Below are 22,638 nucleotides of genomic sequence, written 5' to 3'. Positions count from 1 at the left end.
TTTGTTGAATAATTTCATATACATCAATTTTTATGCCTGTCAAGATTTTGAGAATTTTTTGTAGGCATTTTGTCCAGGCTGTGCATGTGGGTGGCAACACCCTCATACAATCCCTACCTTGAATGTAGGGTGCAAGGGTGTCCTGGCTTTCATCTTGAGCAGAGCTCAGTTTTCTAGCTCATGCTCAGAATGGGAACCTCATTGAGACCTCTGATGCTCAGAAGTGGGAGATTCTGTATGCACACGATCCCTCTGCAGACTGCTACATGTACTATTTTCAATATGTGAACAAAGCCTACTGCGAGGATGTCACTCCAGAAATGAATCACATTACAGTATTCCTGTAAAAGGTGAGTTAAATTTAGAAATCATAAATGCTAACAGTGTATGGTAATAAATACTCTCAAAAGCACAATTGCATGCATTCCAGAGACAATTGCAGCGCACAAAGAGAGAAATTTTTCTCACCATTACAATTTTATATCTTTGTTATTATAGTGTCAACAGACAAGGTGAGATGGCCGAGAACTACTCTGTGACAAATGAATTCATCCTCGTGGGTTTCTCAGATCACCCAAACCTGAAGATCCTCCTATTTTTGGTGTTCTTAGCCATCTATCTGGTCACCATGGTGGGAAATATTGGACTGGTGGCCTTGATCTACATGGAACGCGGTCTTCACACACCCATGTACATCTTTCTGGGTAACCTGGCTCTCATGGATTCCCTGTGTTCCTGTGCTGCCACTCCCAAGATGCTACAGAACTTCTTTTCTGAGGACAGAAAGATGTCTCTCTATGAATGCATGGCACAGTTCTATTTTCTTTGTGTTGCTGAAACTACAGACAGCTTCCTTCTGGCAGCAATGGCCTATGACCGCTATGTGGCCATATGCAACCCATTGCAGTACCACACCATGATGTCCAAGAAACTCTGCCTTCAGATGATCATAGGATCCTACATAATAGGAAATGTGCATCCCATGGTTGAAGTCGGGCTTCTATTAAGGTTAACTTTCTGTAGGTCGCATGTAATCAAGCATTTCTTTTGTGATATCCTTCCATTATATAGAATCTCCTGTACTGATCCACATATCAATGAACTGACATTATTTAGCTTTGCAGGGTCAATTTTAGCCAGTACTATTACTATAGTTCTTGTGTCTTATTTTTATATACTTTTCACTATATTCAAAATGAAGTCTAATGAGGGTAGAGGGAAAGCCTTATCAACTTGTGTATCCCACTTTTTATCCGTATCAATATTCTATGGTTCTCTTCTCTTTCTGTATGCACAACCACAAGCAGTCATTGATGGAGATAAAGATATACCTGTAGCTATTTTCTATACCCTAGTTATTCCTTTATTAAACCCTTTCATTTACAGTCTGAGAAATAAGGAAGTAATAAATGTGATGAAAAAAGTCATGAAGAAGAGATGATTCTGAAACATTAGACAACAAGGACCATATTTATTGGAGAACTAATTTAAAGATAAACATACCATTTTCTAAACTCACACATAATGAAAAAATGATCAAATGTAAAAGAAAATTATTAATTTATGGAAGTCTAAGAACATTTGAATACAATTAGTTCATAATAAATAAATTCTGTTAAAATATGTTTGAAATTTTCAGGAATAATTTAAAGAACTGTTGAAGTATTAGATTGTATCTAGCTACAATTTTCAATACATCTAATGAATTTTAGAAATATATTTATTGCCAATTGTTGCATCTATTTAATATCATTAACAAGTTTTTTAATTTTAGAATTTAAATTTTCCAGCAAATTACATCCTTTGTTTATAATAAGAAATTACATAAAAGGAAAATAATCTTTATGACTTAGCTTGATTTTCAATATTTAGTTTATTCTTTCATGAGACTATATTTCAGTATGTACTTATCCAAAAATTTTCTAGCAAGAATATTTTTGTATTGAATATTAGTCATTTTTCCTTTCAGAATTTCTGAGCCATTGTATCATACCATATCAATTACTGGTAAGTAATGCTTGTCAACCCATTTTATTACAGTGAAATTACTATGTGCTTTGGTTTTTCCTTTATTTGATTATTAGTCTATTATTTATGGCACTGAAACTCCCAAATGTATCCACTAAATCAGTTTTTTTTCTCCTCCATAGTATTAATGCTGTTTGTTGGTTGTTAGGAATAACAACACTTCACCAACTCAAATGAAAATAATTTATATATACATAATTTTAAAAACAGATATCATTTATTTTCAAGCCTCATAGAGCAGAAAATGAATGAAAAACTCTAAATATCTGAACAAAGTTATTCACCAAAAAGGAAAAGAATTGCACAAAATGAACTACAATTTTTTTGATATTTGTCTCTGACTATTTGAGCATTGAAAAGTTTGAATCAGTATTGCCTTTTTTCTATATGATTGAAAGCTGAGAAAATGGAGATTATATATAAATGTTTGAACCCTTTACAAAGAACTACAGGCAACTATGTATTGCTGAGAACAGGAGAGATAGTCTCCACAGAAGATGACACCAGTTTTTTATTCAGTACCGGATGGTCAGTCCTGAAAAAACATATGTATGTATCTATGTATAAACAGAATAAGTAGTTTATATTATATACTTGAGAATATATGTAGTCAAAGTTTTTAACACATATACATAAATTTGGATGATAGATCAATCAATAGATCAATCAATTGATGATGATAGACGAATAGAAGATAGGTAGATGGATAGAGAGTTGATAGATTGGTAGTTAGATGATATATGGATTGATTGATAGTAGATAGATAATAGCTAGATAGATATGTAGTAGATAGATATGTAGATAGATGATAGATTGATAGTAGAAAGATGATGATAATGATAGATAGACAGATATGCAGATAGACAGATATGTAGATAGATAGATAGATAGACAGACAGACAGACAGACAGACAGACAGACAGATAGATAGATAGATAGATAGAAAAGAATGTGACAACTATAATTTAAAAAGAAGATTTGAAATTGAAAGATAGTCCTGTGTGATATATGGGAGGGTTTGGATGAAGGAAAGGAAAGGGGAAATAATACAATAATATTATAATCTCAAAAATATATTAAGAGGGACTTGGTTATCAAATAACATCAGGGATAAAATGCACATTCCAGTCAGTCTTTGAGGAAGTGAAGTGTCAGTGGGAATGGATCAATGGTTGAGTACTGGGACAAAATAGGAGCAGTAGAACACTGTTTAGAAGCGAATCTTTCTTGTAAAGTTGTAAAGCATGTTTTCCTTCTGCAATTGCTCTTTATTATGGTGTTCATCTCTGTGAAGATGGTCAGAAATTTACCTTATGCTATGTCTTATTGAATCCCAGAGTAAATTGTTATTTCACCTATTATTTTTGATGCTTTTTGAGACAGGTTCTCTTTGTAACTTTGGAGCCTATTCTGGAACTAACTAACATAGACCAGGCTTGCCTCAAATTTACAGAGATCTGCCTGCCTCTGCCTCCTATGTAATGGGATTAAAGGTATGCACCACCACCGCCTGACTATTTTCAAGATTTTTATGTTTCTTGATAACTTCTTTCTTCCTCATCCTTTCTTGACTCTTACTTTTATCCTCCCTTCCCTCCCCTTTCCTCCTGTCTCTTATCTCTCCTCCCTTCCCTCTCATCTCATCTATTTCTCCCCCCTTCCACCCTCCTCACTTCTCCTCTTTCTACTCTCCCAGCCTCTTCTCCCATCCCCTCCCTCCCCTCCTTCCCCTTCCTCTCCTAATTCCCTTCTCTTTAGGTCTCTTCTCTAACCTCACTCCCCTCCATCTGTTCCCTCCTGCTTCTATCTTCTTTCTTCTTATCCTTCCCTTGCTCTTCTTCCTCTTTTCCCCTCTCTTCTTTTCTCTTCTCTTTCCTCTCCTTCTTTCTCATTAGTCCCATGGCCTTCCTTTTCCTAGTCTCCTGTCCTGTAACCTCTCCTCTCCTCTCCTCTCCTCTCCTCTCCTCTCCTCTCCTCTCCTCTCCTCTCCTCTCCCCTCCCCTCCTCTCTGTGTCTCTTGCCTTATCTTTGATTCTCCTGCCTCTTCCCTTTTTGTCTTTTTCACTCTCTTCTGTTCCTTCATTCCTTTCTTCCTTTCTCCTTTCTTCTTTCTTCCTTCCCTTTCTTCTTTCTCTTTAAATATACAAATCTCTACTTACTCAATGAGGAATAATTTGTATGTGTAAAATACATACAATCCACATAGTCAAACAGATTCTATCACCTTTTTTCAACTTTTGGAATAAATTTATTCTATTCTGCTTCCCTTTCCTATACATCTCTCCATACCCTCCAGTTCCACCCTGCCTATAGCTATCTCAACAACCATGGACTTAGCTTCTGATAGGTGATCTTCAAACCTGCCTTCTTCAAGAACTATCTTTGACTGTCAAGTCACCCCTTTTTCTACTTCGTAACAAAAAGACACAGATAAAAATAATGGATGGTAAAACAGTGTCCAATGTTCTGTTGCATATGAGAATAACTCAAGACATTACCTTGAGTTAAAAGGTTGGAAAAAAGATACTGCAAGCAAGCTGATGTATCCATTATAATATCTAATAGCATAGTCTTCAAATCAAAATTTATTCAAAAGAAATGGGAAGAACACTACATAATCATCAAAGGAATAATTCACCAAGATGATGTTACAGTTCTTAATATCTATGTTCCAAGCACAAGGGCAGCCACTTTTGTAAAAAGAAGCAAAACATCTTAAAACACATATTTACCCTCACACACTATTAGTGTGAGACTTCAATATTCCACTCTAACCAATGCACAGGTCATTCAGACAAAAACTAAGCAAAGAAATGCTGGAGATAACTGATGTTATAAACCAAATGAACCTAAGAGATATTTTCAAAACATTCCACACAAACACAAAAGAATATACCTTCTCATCTCCTCAGGGAATTTTCTCCAAAATTGAACGCATATTCCTATAAGTCAAACTAAAATTCACAGGCCCAGAGAAGTTAGTCAAAGAGGAAAGCTCTAGGGAGAACATATGAACCTACCCTGGAAGGAGAAATGGAATAAATTTTGTACATGAGCAGGGAGATTTGGGGACTGGAGTGTGAGGGATCATGTGGAGGGTGAGGCCAAGAGTACACAGAGAGACCCACTGGAATTGGGAAGAATTGAGGCGTGGGAACCTAGTGTGGTGAAAACTCTAAGTGGGGTTATCCTAGTGAGGATTCTTAGCAATAAGGAACTGGCCAGAGTCTGAACTGGCCATCTTTTTAGCCAGGTAAGGCTTCTAGTAGTAAGACTAGATTGTCATTATTACTATATTATGCACACATATGAAAGTATATAAATATGCTAATGCAAATTTATAGTTTATTTGTGATGTAAGTATATCTCTGTATACTATTATAGACATATTATTTTCCATAGACAAACCTGGCTTTGCAAGACATAGCCTGTGATCAAGGTCATCCTAAGCATAAAGCTCAAGTTCTTTTAGATTGTGATTTAAATAATTTTCTTTCTTCCATATCTATAATCCCCCCCCACGTGCTCCTCCTTGTCCTTCAAATTTATAGCCTCTTTTTAATCAATAATTACTACATACATACATGTATTTGTATGTGCATGTACTCCCCCAATATAACCTTGTTTGTCTATATAATGTTACTTGTATATATGTTTTCAGGACCGGCCATTAACACTAAATGAGCATGAGAAGGAACACCTCTCCTAATCCCAGCTTTACTCATCTATCTATAGTTCTTTGCATGAAGTCAAGGCCTTATAGTCTTTTGTTTTTAAATTTATTTTAGTCTATTATGTATACAGTGTTTTGTCTGTATGTATGCTTGCTGTCCAGAAGAGGGCACCAGATCTCATTACAGATGGCTGTGAGCCACCATGTGGTTGCTGGGAATTGAACTCAGGACCTCTGGAAGAACAGTCAGTGCTCTTAATCTCTGAGCCATCTCTCCAGCCCGAGGCCTCATAGTCTTTTCCCACTCATTTTGACATGTTTATTGATTGGTGTCATCCTTCTTCAGCTCACTTTTGGTCAGTCATGTTTGTGTCTTTATAGGTGTAGTTTCTGGTTTGACTTGAAAACACAGCCAGCAAAAGCCCTGTTCTTCTGGCTCTTGCAGTCCTTCCATGTCATCTTCTGAAATGTTTCATAAGCCTTATATATTGAAGTGTTTTGCAGATATATCCATTGGTATTAGGCTCTAGAACTCTGCATTTTGGTTAGTTGTTGTTTTCTATAGTGATCTTTGCCTATTAAAAGGAAAGATGTTTCCTTGGTAATGTGTGAAGACTACATATATTTGTGTGCATAAGGACAAATGTTTATAGATTATTTTTAGGGGCTGTGGTGGTTTAGTAAATTAGTGGTTATCCTCCAATAACTACAACTTTCCTAGCACTGAGTAGTTAACTAGATTGTCCTCTTCTTGAGCAGATCTTAAGCCCAACTACAGAGCTATTTGTAAGCACCAAATAGTGTGTCCCATTGCTGCACCCTTAGCATGATCATGCAATGCTGGTTGTTGATTTGGTTTATAGTCATCACAGCTAAGTAGAACTGCTGGTTACTCTTCTTCCTTGAAAGCTTTAATGGTAGCTTCTAGTACACTGAAAGTTATTTTTTTGGGCAAAAGGCATTGAGATCACTTTCATCTCAGGTACTTGGGTCACGTTTTTGAAGCATATGGTATCTAAAGCATGACTGACTTACATTGTATCTCTCAGGGTTCATCAAGGGTAATAGCAAAAGGCTATATGTTTTGGGAGTCTTTTATTATGGCCAAAAGCTCTGAAAAGGGGTTCTCATGTCTGACTTTGAGATTTTTGTTAGATTCCTTTCAGCTCTTAGACGGAGCATCATCACTCGATGAGAAAGTTCATTGTAGACTGTGTGTGTGTGTGTGTGTGTGAATATTATAGGTCTTTTGGTAAATAGTTAATAATATATGATTCTTTGTGGATTTTTACGCTATCTGTATTATTATTTTACCCACTTCCTTCTTCTTCCCTCATCCCTAAGTAGCTCCCCTATCTATTTCCTCTCTCAGATCACTTATATTTTTCAATTCCCCTTTTCCTTATTTCTACATTCTTCTGTGTTTACCTCCATTCTCCCCAATTTCCATTTCTGTGATTAAATTGTAAAGCTCATTTTTTTGCTCTGTTTCCCAACTATTCCAAAAAGTCAGCAGGTAAGGTAGTAGGAACATTCACAACCTCGTAACTGTTTGGTCGTAGGTAATGTGCACTTGAAGCATGTTTTCCTCAACTATGTACTCTAGTAACTCTTAGACAACCGGATTTTAACCTAAATCCCTTCACTGTTACAAAATTTAGGCTATTGAAACCGTCTCTTGATCTTATAACTACATTTCCTCAATAAAACTCCCCAACTTAATTCTTTCATGAAAACTGCTAGCTTTTTTATTTGGTGAAGCTTCTAGATGGGGGTAAAATACAGAGAGCAAGAGAGAGTCTCAGAGGGAGCCTAGATAGTGATTTAAAGCATACACCACTCTGAGAACAGAGCAACATTTGACAGTCTATCCATTGTCATAAATATTGCTCCTACACTCCTGTATCTTTTTGCTTCTCTGTGGGAATTGCAGGTGGAATTGCTATAAGAAATGAAAGCCATAATTCCCCAACTAAACTTAATAAAAGATCTGTTCAAATTTCTAGTAATATTCTGAAAATTTGTGTCTTCTTACTGAAACATAGCACTTCCTCATCACATATAAGTGGGATATGAGTCATCATACTATCAATGGCATCATATTTGTGTCCTTTACACAGGAATTAAACTACTACACCAGATAATGTATTTATGATGTCATAGTGAATAAAATACCAACCTGTTATTAAGATGTTTAAATTTAGTTTCTACTTTGCTTATTTTATTTTACTAGAACATTTTATTAATTTTTTTACATGATTTAAAATTGATTTCAAATATTTTTATGGAAATGGGTATATATCCAAGTCTATTTTAAATGCTAGCTCCGGGAAACAGGAATGTGCTCGGTAGGTAAGAGCTCTTGCTGCATGAGATGAATAACTGTGTTTGCATCCCACACAACATAGCATGCAAATGTCAGTGGAAAAAGAGAGCTGCATATTTCAGTGTTGAGAAGATATGTCTGCACATATGTCTGTAATCAGTGATGTGAGATGTTGAAATAATTGTTGGGTTTTGCAGGATGCAAACTTAGCTATAAGAAAAGATCTCTTTCAAAAAAGTAAGGCTATAGGCAGGATGTCAGGTGAACTCCTTTGTCCTTCCCATGTGTGTATATGGTCAACTGTAACTACGCACATAAGTGTGCATACATCATACACATATACCCCATACATTCATATACACAAAAAACAGTGAAAAAACATTCTAGGATCGATAACTGCCAAATATTTTAGAAGGAAAAACAAAATTTAGATACATGAAGACTTATGATTTTATGGTGTTTTAATAAGAATACAACGAAAGATAATATGAGACCTAAGCATTTCTCTTTAAGAATTTCACTAGCGAATTTTTTACTTGATTATTTCTTAAACTGTAGATAATTGGATTTAGCACAGGAATTACAACGGTGTAAAATATAGAGTCCATCATATCTTGATCATCTACTTGTGAAGATGCAGGACGAACATACATGAAAAGCAAAGAGCCATAGTATAAAGACACAGACAAGAGATGGGCTCCACATGTGGAGAAGGCTTTCTTTATGCCTTTGAGAGATTTCTGCTTTAAGATTGAAAACAAAACAAGTGTATACGAGACAAGAATAGTCAAAATACTAAATACCTGAATTGATCCAGAGAAAATAAAAAGCATTAGGTAATTGAGAGAAGGGTCAGTACAGGAAATCTTCAATAGTGGCATAACATCACAGTAAAAGTGATGTATTATGTTGGAATTACAGAAAGTTAGTCTGAATAAAAAACTTTCATGAAGCAAAACATGAATAAACCCACCCACAAAGGACAGTGTTAGCAGACGTACACAGAGTCTGTTTGTCATGATCACTGGGTAGTGTAAAGGTTTGCATATGGCTATGTAGCGATCATAGGCCATTGCTGCCAAGAGAAAACATTCTGTGGTTGCACTGATTCCAAATGAAAAAAATTGTGTCATGCATTCTGAGAGAGAGATCAGTTTACTCTTGGCAAAAAAGTCAAATAGCATCTTTGGTGTTACTGTGGATGACAACCAGGTATCCACAAATGCTAAACTCCCTAGAAACAGGTACATGGGGATGTGAAGGTCAGGGTCATTCCAGATAAGAGTGATGAGACCAAGGTTCCCCACAATGGTGATGAGATAGATCACCAAGAACAGCAGGAAGAGGGGGATTTTCCACTGTGGCAGATGGGTGAGTCCTGTGAGAACAAACTGTGTCAACACTGTTGCATTCTCCGTTCCCATGTCTTCTGTTTATGTCCCTGCAATGAAAGGTGTTAAACATAACACAGTATTCAGTATAAGCTTGTAAAGTGAATTTCTGTGTGTTGGAACTTTAATGTAGCCATGTGTTTATAAGAATGCCCTTTTATTTTACCCAATGTTATCTTGATAGATGGAAACTATCCTTGATATTTTAGAACAATGAAAATTAATTATCCAAATTTTAAATGTGAATGTACCAGCAGATGACAAAGGGCAACCAGAAGCTTCAAACATTCAGAAAATGTGTAGAAATCTCATTTGTCCTGATAAAAAATTTTGTATTTAAGGTGCAGATTATGAACCAAGAGAAAATATTTTTAAGCACCTGAACTACATCTTAGATTGAAATGAATAGCCTCAACCAACTGGAAGAAGGTGCCTAATATTCAGGTGAAAGTTAAACATAGGTACTAGCTGGCAAAATGCCACAAAATTAATTCTGAAGTTAGTATACAGTAGTAGAAAGAAATAAGTTTTAAGAGGTGTGGGGCTGGAAGCAGCAATATTAGAAAGTCCTTACTGTATTCAGAAACTTCCAAATCAGGTTATATATCAAAATTTTATGCAACATTTGTGTGAAATAGACTGTAGAAAAAGTTTATGCATTAGTATAAAAGGGTCTAATAGTTTACCTTTCAAAACATACCAAAATGACTTTAGATTACATGAAATTAAATGTATATGTGGTAGGACACTGGAGATAATTAGAGAACAGAATGGTAAATCACAAAGAATTCTTAATACAGACCTACTACTAAGAAGTGAACTATAGCATGCTAACTAGATGTTCAATGGAAACAAAAAATCCAAACCTCTTTGTGAGCTTTGTATGGGATCTTTAATTTGAGTTTGAGAAATTAGATAAATCAGTCTGTGTTTTTATTATGTACAGGAGAACTGCACTATCAAGGCTTAATCATAATGTGTTCTTGGTTCCTTTCCTTTTTCTGCAATGACTAACTCTACCCTCAACAAGAATTTCTATCTTAGTGCCAATCTCATTTCCAAAGAATTATTTCTTGTTGCAACCATGAGCCTATGCCACTCCAATGAAATATACAAATATACTTTGGGCAAAAAAAAATAATAACCAGATAGTTTAAGGTTGTGATCACCAAGGAAGAAAAGGTAATGGAAGGGAAAATGTGAAGTACAACTGAATATAGATCCCTGCATGTTGAAAATAGAGAATTTTAATGGCTTTGGTGAAAACAGTTTCCTGCACATTATAGAGCCAATGTAGGAAAATAGAAGTAATAGGGGAAATAGGTGGTTACATGGTATAGGACTGCTGTAGTCTAAGAAATGTGGAGGACAATAGGCATTTATTAAGCAGTCATACATAGGCTGCTATAATCTATTACCTGTAGAGAGCTTTTCCACTAATTATAAACAAGGGGAGATTATAAGCAGAAGGAATGTCAAAAAAAGCACAGGAAAGATAAGTACAAAAAGCATACATCTGGAAAAGGAAGATTAATGGAGTTACTCTACAGTAGGGAGGGCACAACATCCCAAACAGACACCTCATGCTCACAAATGAAAACCTCCTTTTTGAGTATGGTCACATAGACTCCCCGCCCCCTGCAAACAGTCTATGCCCAAATATCTTGGAACTCTCCAGAACATGACAGCATGTTCCTGTTGCTTTTTAAATCACACACTTGAGTCACAGACCATGGAGAAATTGATTAAAATACTAACTTCATAATATTTCAAAAGTCATTATGGCAAGATTAAAACATCTTAAAAACCACCATTAAAGAAAACAATTCAAGCTATTTTACTTACTTTTATTTAGTGATGATGTTAAAAATATTCCTAATCTTTTCCTCTCGTTTTCATTTGTATCAAGCTATGTAGAAATCCAAAGCCTAGTATAACATTGTAATAGAATAAAAACTATTCTTGAACATCTATGGAACACATGGTGGATATTATTGAACTTATTTCTCACTTATACATATCTTGCAAGAAACCCTTGAGATACTTAAATTGTGTGGCGCTATCTAAATCATAAACGAACACTCCAGAGCAGGTCTAAAAGGCAGTAATATGTGTAGCAATTCTTCTCAGAGTGATTCATTTTGGAAGTTTAACTGTCCAAACTCAAAATATATAAGAATCAGATTACACCCCTGCAAGGTCTTTCTAGAAGAGGATTGATTAGAGAACTGAAATTCCCATTTGAGCTAAGTGTTCTCTAGAGAACTAGATAAGTCTGCTCTATTGGCCACCATAGAGCTGAACCCCTGTGAAATGCCCAAATTAGTCCCAAAGAGTATCACATGGTTAAATATCATAAATTTCCAATGTTGGAAGAGAATTGAATATTAAATATTGAAAACCCATTTTAGAGACCTCACAATTTCTTCTCAAGGACCCAGATTGATAAAAGTGAGTCTCACTGAACTTCTCTCCATGCTTCTCCCCAGCGCACAAATCTAGTCTGGATCACATTCAATGTCCCAGCCTAGTCTGGCCACTCCCCTCTGCACCCCATAGTCTAGTGTGAACTTTTCCTGCATGCCACCACTCCTAGGTCCCTTCTTATTACCAGTGTACCTATACAGCCATACATCCCACAATCTTCTCCAGTGTCTACCCTGGACCTACTCTGTCTGCCACAACCCACAGGTCACTTCTCGATATCCAACTACTCTATCCAATCATATATCCAACATCTTTCTCGATTGTCTATTCCAGAGCAACTATTATACCAGCCACCACACAAGAGATCCCTTGTGTTTCTAAGGGGAGTCTCCTGACATTTTTTTTAAATGTAGGCACTTGATGTTATAAACTTTCTTCTTGGATGGATCTAGAAAAAAACATATTGAGTGAGGTAATTCAGACCCAGAAAGGCAAATAAAATATGTACTCACACATAAGTAGTTTTTAGACATATAGCAAATAAAAACCAGCCTACAATCGACAAACACAGAGAGGATCCCTAAGAGAGACATACATGGATCTAAATAGGAAGGAGAAACTGACCATATCTCCTAATCTTGTAAATTGGGAACATGAGGGTCACAGGGGTGGGTAGAAGAGGAGAGGGGAGGAAGGGACAGGAGTGAATAAAAATGTATAATGCAATAAAAACAATTAAAAAATAAATTACCTTCATTGTGTCCCCAATGTTTGAGTATGTTGGTTTTTTTTTAATTTTCTTTCAATTCTAAAGGTTTTTAATTATTTCTTGATTTCTTTCTTGACCCATTTTTCATTGAATAGTCAGGTTTTCAGTTTACATGATTTTGCACACATTTTATTGTTCTTGATATCCAGTTTTAATCCATATAGGTCAGATAGTATGCAAGGTACTATTTCAATTTTTTATATATGTTGAGACTTAGATTGTGTCCAAATTTGTGATCAATTTTGCATAGTTTCATAAGCTTCTGAGGAGAAAGTATATCTCTTCCTGTTTGGATAAAATGTTCTGTAGCTATTTGTTAGATCCATATGATTTCTGACATTATTTGACTTTAAAATTTCCTCTGTCTAATTTTTGTCTGCAAAACCAACCTATTGACCAAAGTGAGATATTGAAACCTCACACTATCACGGTGAGAGGATCAGTATATCATTTTAGCTGAATTTGTGCTCCTTTTTAAAATGTAAGTGCTCTAGAATTAGTCCATAAATGTTTAGGATTGAAATATCCTCACAGTGGATTTTTCTCTTGATGAGTAGATAATGTCCTTCTTAATTTATTCTAATTAGTTTTGGTTTAAAATGTATTTCATCAAATATTAAAGTTTCTGCTCCTACTTGTTTCCTGGATCCATGATGATGAGGTGTGTGATTCTTGAATGCAGTAGAAATGTGGATCCTGCTTTTTCTTCTTTTCTTTCCTGAATCTGAGTGTTTTATTTTATTTTTTTTCTATTTTTTTTATTAAAAATTTCTGCCTCCTCCCCGCCTCCCATTTCCCTCCCCCTCCCCCCACTCCCCACCCCCTCACCCGCCCCCCCTTCTCCAGTCCAAACAGCAGTCAGGGTTCCCTGCCCTGTGATAAGTCCAAGGTCCTCCCCCCTCCATCCAGGTCTAGGAAGGTGAGCATCCAAACAGGCTAGGTTCCCACAAAGCCAGTACATGTAGTAGGATCAAAACCATTGGGAACTGGGGGGTGGGGTGAGATGGGGGAAAAAGGAGTTAGGGAGAGAAAAGTGAGAAGGGGAGGATGGGGAGAGCTTGGGGGAATGGGATGGTTGGGAAAAAGGAGGGGTGGATATGGGAGCAGGGAAGTATATATCTTAATTAAGGGAACCATTTTAGGGTTGGCAAGAGTCTTGACTCTAGAGGGGTCCAGAGAGATGTCCTCAGCTAGGTCCTTAGGCAGCTGAGGAGAGAGAGCTCTAAATGGCCCAATCCTATAGCCATACTAATGAATATCTTGCATATCACCATAGAACCTTCATCTGGTGATGGATGGAGATAGAGACAGAGACCCACATTGGAGCACTGGACTGAGCTCCCAATGTCCAAATGAGCAGCAGAAGGAGGGAGAACATGAGCAAGGAAGTCAGGACCGCAAGGGGTGCACCCACCCACTGAGATGGTGGGACTGATCTATTGGGAGTTCACCAAGGCCAGCTGGACTGGGACTGAAAAAGCATGGGATAAAACCAGACTCTCAACATGGCAGACAATGAAGGCTGCTGAGACGCCAAGGACAACGGCACTGGGTTTTGATCCTACTGCTTTTTCAACTAATCTGTGTGTCTTTTTATTGGGCAGTTGAGACCATTTAGAGTTATCAATGAGTAATATTTATTAAATCGTACTACTTTAGTTTGAGCATATGAATTTTTCCCTCTCCTTTTCAATTTAATCATCTGGGATTATTCCTTTCTATTATATTCTTGGATGTAGTTCACCACTTCAGACTAAAGTTTTTCTTCTAGTTCATTTGTAGGACTAAATTGGAAATAGAAATTGTCTAAATTTGGTTTTTGTCTTTCTCTCTGGATTGTGATTGATAGTTTTGCTGCATATAGTAGTCTGGGTGAGCAATTGTTTTCTGTCAGGGTTTATAGAACATCCATACAAGCCCTTGTATCTTTTAGAGTCACCACTGAGAACTAAGGTATTATTCCAATAGCCTTGCCTTTATGTATGACGTAATCTTTTTCCCTTGCTGCCTTCAATATCTGTTCTTTTTACCATATATTTAGCAATTTGATTATTATGTGTCATAGGAAATTCTTTTCTGCTTCTGTCTATTTAGTGTTCTGTATGCTTCTTTTACCTTGCTAGGCACCTCCTTCTTCAAGTTAGAAAAACTTTCTTTAATAATTTTGTTAAAATTATTTTGCATACCTTTGATTTGGGTTTCATTTCAATCTTCTATCTCTATTCTTATTTGTAGACTTGGTCTTTACAGAGTATCACAGATTATCTGGAGGTTTTGTGTCTGGATTGTTTGTTGTTATTTTTTGTTTGTTTGTTTGTTTGATTGATTGATTGATTAGTATAACATTTTCTTTAACTGAATATTCATTTCTTCCACCTTGTCTTCAACATCTGAGGTCTCTATTCCATGTCCTCTAATTTGTTGATGAGGTTTACCTCTGGAATGTCTTTTAGATTTCCTAACTTTTTCAATGCTGGTTTTATTTCAGTTGCACTTTCTTTAGTGATTCTATTTATACTTTTATATGTGGATATCTTTTCATTATTTCATTCAACTGCTTTTTTGTGTATTCAGGGATTTACTCATATCTTCATTACTGTCATATTAATATTTTGCATTGTGAAGTCTTTCTCAGGACTTACTGTAATATGATTACTTGGTTCTGGTGGAGGCATATTGTCTTATCTGTTGACATTTGTATTTTTATTCTGGGATCTAAGACTCTGGTATGATATTTGGGACATTCCTTCATGTTAATATCTGATTTTACCTTTGCTGGGTGGATGTTCTTTTCTTTGGGTTGTCCTTCATGTACTCTAGGTAAGTGAGGTGGCTGCATTGACCTTTTCAGGATGTATTTTTGCAAGTTCCTCTAAGTAGGTAGTGTACTGGAGAAGGCCAGGAAGAAACACTGAGAAGACTGAAGAGAGCTAGGAAGAAACACTGAGATGATCCGTGGCAGAACTAGAGGAAATTGGGTCTTTCCCAAAAATGTGGAGTCCTCAGAAAGTAGGAGTTAAGAGTATATTGGAAGAACAGGTAATTTCCTTTGTCCACTTGAATAGGACCTATGGTAATAAGTAAACCATAATATCTAGATGAATCTGTTAGGGCATTTCTTTGTTAAGTGTGTTGCATATTTGAATTGTTGGAATAAATAAGTTATTTTACCTCAAAATATGTAGGGACATCATTAGTCAACTGAGTACCTCAGTAAAAAGAAACTTAGAGAAGGTTGAGTTCATTTTCTACCCATTTGACTTATTGACCTTCTTTTTTCACTGGTATATATCAATTCCAGGTCTTCATATGCAGACTATGTAGCACAATTGGTTATAATTCTATCTAGACTTTGAGCTAAGTATGGGCTTTGTATCTATGAAGTGGATAGGAAATATGGATCTTATAACTTCATTTTCATATGAAGTTTATATTCATATTTTTAATCATGCAGGACTCATTTCATACTTGATATAATTCTCTTTTCCTTGATAAAAAGATAAATATAATCATATAATTGCAAGTTAGTGTCTTCAAATAAATCTCACACAAAATGGACATTAACAAAGAAGTAAAAATAATATATTTCCAACAGATGGATGTCTTATACATAAATTATAAAAACTATAGGCCAAAATTCACTCATTTGATAAATAATATTTTTGAAATTAATAGAAACTCTTCATGCTAGCTATACTTAAATAATACCACAGAATCTACCTAACTATTGTCACTTTCAACATCATACCCAAGTTAGCAAACGCCTGCTTCAAATAATTTGTTTTTTTGTTTGTTTCTTTGTTTGTTCTTTATTATTTATTTATTTATTAAAAATTTCTACCTATTCCCATTCTCCCATTTCCCTCCCACTTTCCTCACTCCCCCTCCTCCTCGTTCTCCAGTCCTAAGAGAAGTCAGGGTGCCCTGCCCTGTGGGAAGTCCACGCCCCCCGCCCCCATCTAAGTCTAGGACGGTGTGCATCCAAACAGACTAGGCTCCCAAAAAGAGAGTAAATGCAGTAGAATCAAAATCTGGTGTGATTATCTTTGGCTTCTCGGTCCGCCCTTATTGTCAGCCACATTCAGAGAGTCTGGTTTGATCACATGCTTTTTCAGTCCCAGTCCAGCTGGCCTTGGTGAGCTCACATTAGATCAGTCCCACCATCTCCATTGGTGGACACACCCTTTGTGGTCCTGACTTCCTTGCTCATGTTCTCCCTCTTTGTGCTCTTCATCTTTGTCTTGGGAGCTCAGTCCAGTGCTCCAATGTGGGTCTCTGTCTCTACCTATATCCATCGCCAGATGAAGGTTTTATGGTGATATGCAAGATATTCATCGGTGTGACTATGGCAGAAGGCCAGTTCAGGCACCCTCTCCTCTGCTGCCCAAGGACATCTCCTTGGACACCTGGGAACCCCTCTAGAGCAAAGTCTCTTGCCAACCCTAATATGGCTCCCTTAATTAAGATATCTTCTTCCCTGCTCCCATAGCCACCCTTTCTCCATCTCAACCATCCCATTCCTTCAAGCTCTCCCCAATCCTCACCTTCTTCTTTCTTTCTCCCCACCTCTCCTCCCCCAAGCCCAGCCCCACGCCCCTGCTCCCAACTTTTGCCTGGTGATCTTGTCTACTTCCCATATCCAGGAGGATCTATATATGTTTTTTGGGGGGGTTCGCCTTCTTATTCGGCTTCTCTAGGATCACAAACTATAGGCTCAATGTCCTTTGTTTATGGCTAGAATCCAATTATGAGTGAGTACATACCATATTTCTCTTTTTAGGTCTGGGTTATCTCACTTAGTAAAGTGTTTTCTATTTCCATCCATTTGCATGCAAAGTTCAAGATATCATTGTTTATTACCGCTGAATAGAACTCTAAAGTATATATGTGCCACACCTTCTTTATCCATTCTTCTATTGAGAGGCACCTAGGTTGTTACAAATAGTGCTGCTATGAACATAGCTGTACAAATGCTTTTGTAGTATGACTGTTCATCTCTTGGGTATATTCCCAAGAGTAGAATTGCTGGATTCTGAGATAGGTTGACTCCCAGTGTCCTGAGAAACCGCCACACTGATTTTCAAAGTGGTTGCACAAGTTTGCACTCCCAACAACAATGGATGAGTGTTTCCCTTATTCCACAACTTCTCCAGCATAGGCTATCACTGGTGTTTTTGATTTTAGCCATTCTGACAGGTGTAAAATGGTATCTCAAAGTTGTTTTGATTTGCATTTCCCTGATTGCTAAGGAGGTTGAGCATGACCTTAAGTGTCTTTTGGCCATTTGAACTTCTTCTGTTGAGAATTCTCTGTTCAGTTCAGAACCCCATTTTTTAATTGGGTTAATTAGAATTTTAATGTCTAGTTTCTTGAGTTCTTTATATATTTTGGAGATCAAACATTTGTCTGATGTGGGGTTGAATACTGATCTAACTCTCCAAGCGTGGGAAAGTAAAAGCAGATGATATGAATCTTAATATTCTCTTATTCAAATTTAAATTATTAATGTAATTATGTGGAATTTTTACTTTGACTAACACATATTTAGTTTAGATAGAATTTTTGCAAAACATTATTTTCCAGCAGTAATTTTCTAAGTATGATTCCAGACCATCTTTATTAACATTGCTGAATTATAAACTATCAGAGTAGAGCAAGTTAGGTTGTACTTTCACAAGCTTTTTTTGACTTTTAATTCCTATTAAACATTTAAAGACTCTTTTAAGAGAGTCAATCAGAAAATAAAATAAATCAATGGTAGTCATTAAAGACACTCTTGAATACGTGTTCAGCAACAATCTGCGTTAATAGGACACGATCCAAACTGAGTTTTATCCCTATGTGTCTGAGCTGGTCAAGTTCATGATCAAAAGAAGTTTGTGGAGGAAATTATTTATTTCAATTTACAGATTATAGTTTATCACAAAGTGAAGCAAAGGCAGGTACTGAAGCCAAGACCATGGAGGGTACTGCTAACAGTCCTACTTTGCAGAGCATTTCAGTTTACTTACTTGTATAGCCCTTAACCACCTATGTATGGGTAGCACTGTCATCTGAGTTGACTACTTCCACATCAATCATCAGTCAGGAAAATGTCCCCAAAGACCAATGAGATGGTAGAAATTCTGCAAATGAGCTTTCCTCTTTCTAAGTGAATCTGATTTCTTTTGCGAAAAAAAAAAAAACCTACCTAGTACACAGTTATTGTTGATTTATTCCTAAATTGTAATGGTTTTCTTCCTTTTATAAAGAATAAGATAATTTAGACAATAATTTAAAAAGTAGAATAAAGAAAAATATGTGTAAATGTATACAATAAAAGAAAATCAATGAATCATTTTAAATAGCCAAGTTAATAAATTAGTAACATATTAGAAATAACTAAGATTCCTACTATATTATTAATATTTCAAGTTCCTAGTCATATTCTAGACACTCCTGTCATTGAAATACAAAACTTATTTCAACCCAGATAAATGTGATATGAGCTTCCACCCTGAAAAACAAATCACATTGAAGTCTTTTTCCAAGAGCCTACTCTCCTATAGCAGCTGAAGTCACCACGAAGAACATGAAAACCAGTTTGATGTGTTGTTACATTTATTTTATCATAATATAATGTTTGATTATGTCTTTGCATGATTGAAAATACACATAAAATATTAGAGAGAAATATACCTTTACATATTAATTCATTAAAATCCTAGAACAGGTGCAATTGGAAAATACTTTAGGCTATGAACTAAATGCAGTCATATTAAGACAATGCAAGTTTGTGATATTTTGATAAACAGACAACAGATAATAACATGGAACCTAAACATTTCTCTTTAGGAATTTTGACAGTGAATCTTTGATTTGCTTGTTTCTCAGACTGTAGATAATTGGATTCATCACAGGGATTATGACAGTATAGAATACAGAGTCCATCATGTCTTCATCCTGCCCTTTTTGAGATGCAGGAAGCAGATACATGAAGAGAAGAGAGCCATAGTATAAAGACACAGATAAGAGATGGGCTCCACATGTGGAGAAGGCTTTCTTTATGCCTCTAGCAGATTTCTTTTTTAAGACTGTACACAGAACAAGTGTGTAAGAGCCTAAAATAGTGGAAATAGTGAATACTTGTATTGACCCAGAAAAAATAAAAACAATTAGGTAATTAAGAGAAGGGTCAGTACAGGAAATCTTTAACAGTGGCATAACATCGCAGTAAAAGTGATGTATTATGTTGGAATTACAGAAGGTTAATCTGAATAACATGCCTTCATGAATTGAAGCATGAAGGATTCCGGTTACAAAGGTCAAGACTAGCAGACGTACACACAGTCTGTTTGTCATGATCACTGGGTAGAGTAAAGGCTTGCATATGGCTGCATAACGATCATAGGCCATTGCTGCCAAAAGAAAACATTCCATGGTTGCACACATTACAAATGAAAAAAACTGTATCATGCATTCAGAAAGAGAGATCAGTTTACTCTTAGCTATGAAGGTGAGAAGCATTTTTGGTGTCACGGAGGATGATAACCAAGTATCCACAATTGCTAAACTCCCTAGAAACAGGTACATGGGGATGTGAAGGCCAGGGTCATTCCAGATGAGAGCAATCAGACCAAGGTTCCCCACAATGGTGATGAGATAGATCAGCAAGAACAGCAGGAAGAGGGGGATTTTCCACTGTGGCAGATGGGTGAGTCCTGTGAGAACAAACTGTGTCAGCACTGTTGCATTCCCTGTTCCCATGTCCTCACTGGATGTCCCTGCAAAAAGGCAGCAAATTTCAAATAGTATTCACTAAAGACTTGTTAAGTAAATTTTTCTAATGGATTTGAAATACAGCCAAATATTTGTCAGAACGGACTTTAAATTTCGTTCAGTTTGAATATAATAAATGGAAATTATTCCTAAAATTTAAGAAATAATTTCAATTCATTAATATAAATTTTAACATGTGAATTTTTTAATAGTTTTAACAATACAATGATACTTCTAAAAATTTATGAAATTTGGGGAAGATCCATTGGTTGGGTAGGAAAATTCAGTGCCTGTATCATAGACTTACTGCCATTGCAAAGATTATAAATTATTAAGTTTATTGTAAATTATTGCAAAAATTATTAATTATAAAGTATGATAAATTTTATGATTTCAGTCAATTAGCATATATTTCCTCAATGACATAAATACATAATTGATATTGTCAGGAGGAAATATCTCAAAATTAATTTTAGTTAATCATATAGTAGCAACAAAGTGGGGTTCTGGGAGGGGAAAGAGATTCAACAGTATAGGTAGCTCCTTACTTTGTACAGAAGCTTCCAAAGCAGATTTTATATCAGAGCTGTCTGTGAACATATATTCAAAAATAAATTGGGAGAACTGCAGTCAGGTTGTAAAGTAAATAAAAAAAATAAATAAATAAAATAGAATAGAATAAATTCATAAAATGCCTGCCTCGCTTTATGGCCTTTGAAGGCTGACTTTGCACTGGATTGGCCATAGTACTGGCTAAATTTGTTCTCAGAATATGACTAGGCAATCCTTCCCAGTTTGATTACAGGCCTAAGGGTGGCCAGGAAAGACAAAGGCCATATTGCCCCTATTGCAAGATCCTCTTAATCAAATTAACTTTTCATAGTAAGCCGTGTTACCTCCAAAGAAAAATATATATTGAGAGATGTAACTACAGATATTCAGTAATTTATAAGCATTTCTCTATTGTTTACATCTTCTACAGATGATTTTTAAATGCAATTGAAGTTAACCGGTATGTGTAAATGGACATTGGAAGATATTATGAGGACAAGCAGATAAACTGTAAATGATTCATAATATAGAGCCCATACTATACATTGTTTTAAGACATAAATTGGATATTTAATAAAATAGAAATAAAATATTTTGGTAACTGTATAGAAGGTCTTTTAGAATGTAGCTTGAGAATTCAGGTGCACTGTTCTGCTGTTATCACTAAGCAAACAGGAGACGTTAGTGTAGTTTTGGGGAGAGGTCTACTATGGCTTAATCATGATTATATGTGACTGCCTGCATCCCTTTCTGCCCAGTGGCAGAGGCCAAAATAAAGGATCTGGTTAAAGGAGTGACTAGAGATTTCCTAGTGTTTAAAATTAAGAAATTTATAATGGCTTAGGTGAAAGCAACTTACTGCATACCACAAAATTTATATAAAAGAACAATGGTATTAATGAGAAGTAAAGAGCCATGCAGAGAGGAAATAGTATTAAAAATAGAAATGATGTGGAATATTGTAGAAGGTATGGAACAGAATTAACATTTGTTCAGTGATTCAAGACACAGTAAGAAGAGCTTTACAACAAGGGCTAGACAGTGGCTGGAGAGAGGAGGAAATTATAGAAAGACTAAAAAAGGCCATTTTGGTAGGAGAAAGAATGAAATGAAGAAGAATAAGTGTACAATAAAGGTATAGAGGGATAGCTGTGGAAAGGGAAGACAAAGAATAGACAGGAAGTAATAGAAGCCTGAAAATTAGAAGAAGCTGCAAGTTTCAGAGACTTGGGATTAATGTTTGTCTTAGCCTTGGTGTTTATTCACTACAGCTAATACTGAAATTTTTAATGAAGGTCACCATCACATGAATCTCTTGTATACAAAGGAACTTGAAAAAACTAAACAGAAAACACCAAAGCTACACAGAGTAACACTGTCTCGAAAGAAACAAACAACAAAACAAACAAACTAACTAAACATAAAGAAAAGCAATAGCTTAATTTTTAAAAACATGTCATGGAACTAAACAGAGTTCTCAAAAGGAACACAAATGGCCTAAAACACTTTTTAAAGTGTTTAAAGTTCTTAGTTATGAGGAAAATGAAAATCAATACTAACTTGAGATTTTTCTCTTACTATAGTCAAAATAGCTAAAATTAATTAAACAAGTAACAGCATAGACTGACGAGACTTCAGAAGAGAGGAATGCTTATTCATTGCTGCTAGGAGTGCAAACTAGTACTGCCACTATAGAAATTATGGAAATATGTAC

At 35.9% G+C, this 22,638-nt stretch overlaps 3 protein-coding genes across 4 annotated transcripts; 1 reads left to right on the top strand and 2 right to left on the bottom strand.

Annotated features, from left to right (window-relative positions):
• The first annotated feature begins 517 nt into the window (after positions 1 to 517).
• LOC130871931 (olfactory receptor 5K3-like) lies at positions 518 to 5,960 on the top strand. Of its 2 annotated transcripts, XM_057765650.1 has the most exons (2): positions 518 to 1,431; positions 5,924 to 5,960. In XM_057765650.1, the coding sequence occupies exons 1-2, from the start codon at positions 518 to 520 to the stop codon at positions 5,958 to 5,960; spliced, it is 951 nt and encodes a 316-aa protein (XP_057621633.1). The 2 variants fall into 2 exon arrangements, with proteins under 2 accessions (XP_057621633.1, XP_057621634.1); XM_057765651.1 differs by lacking the exon at positions 5,924 to 5,960 and having other exon boundaries at positions 518 to 1,441.
• A 2,561-nt stretch (positions 5,961 to 8,521) lies between these two features.
• On the bottom strand, positions 8,522 to 9,451 carry LOC130871596 (olfactory receptor 187-like). Its single transcript, XM_057765078.1, has one exon. It carries the CDS (start codon positions 9,449 to 9,451, stop codon positions 8,522 to 8,524), a length of 930 nt encoding a protein of 309 aa, XP_057621061.1.
• A 9,979-nt stretch (positions 9,452 to 19,430) lies between these two features.
• LOC130871716 (olfactory receptor 187-like) lies at positions 19,431 to 20,360 on the bottom strand. Its single transcript, XM_057765280.1, has one exon. It carries the CDS (start codon positions 20,358 to 20,360, stop codon positions 19,431 to 19,433), a length of 930 nt encoding a protein of 309 aa, XP_057621263.1.
• Between the last annotated feature and the right edge of the window lie 2,278 nt (positions 20,361 to 22,638).

This window comes from Chionomys nivalis, chromosome 3, assembly GCF_950005125.1.
Source record: "Chionomys nivalis chromosome 3, mChiNiv1.1, whole genome shotgun sequence".
NCBI classification, from domain to species: domain Eukaryota; kingdom Metazoa; phylum Chordata; class Mammalia; order Rodentia; family Cricetidae; genus Chionomys; species Chionomys nivalis.
This window is presented reverse-complemented; position numbering and strand designations above follow the sequence as displayed.

What these genes read in the sequence shown, in the direction of transcription:
- LOC130871931 (XM_057765650.1), top strand. Translation starts at nt 518, where the DNA reads ATGGCCGAGAACTACTCTGTGACAAATGAATTCATCCTCGTGGGTTTC. An exon ending in GTGATGAAAAAAGTCATGAA is followed by an intron (nt 1,432 to 5,923) that starts GAAGAGATGATT and finishes TGCTGGGAATTG; the next exon opens with AACTCAGGACCTCTGGAAGA.
- LOC130871596 (XM_057765078.1), bottom strand. Translation starts at nt 9,451, where the DNA reads ATGGGAACGGAGAATGCAACAGTGTTGACACAGTTTGTTCTCACAGGA.
- LOC130871716 (XM_057765280.1), bottom strand. Translation starts at nt 20,360, where the DNA reads ATGGGAACAGGGAATGCAACAGTGCTGACACAGTTTGTTCTCACAGGA.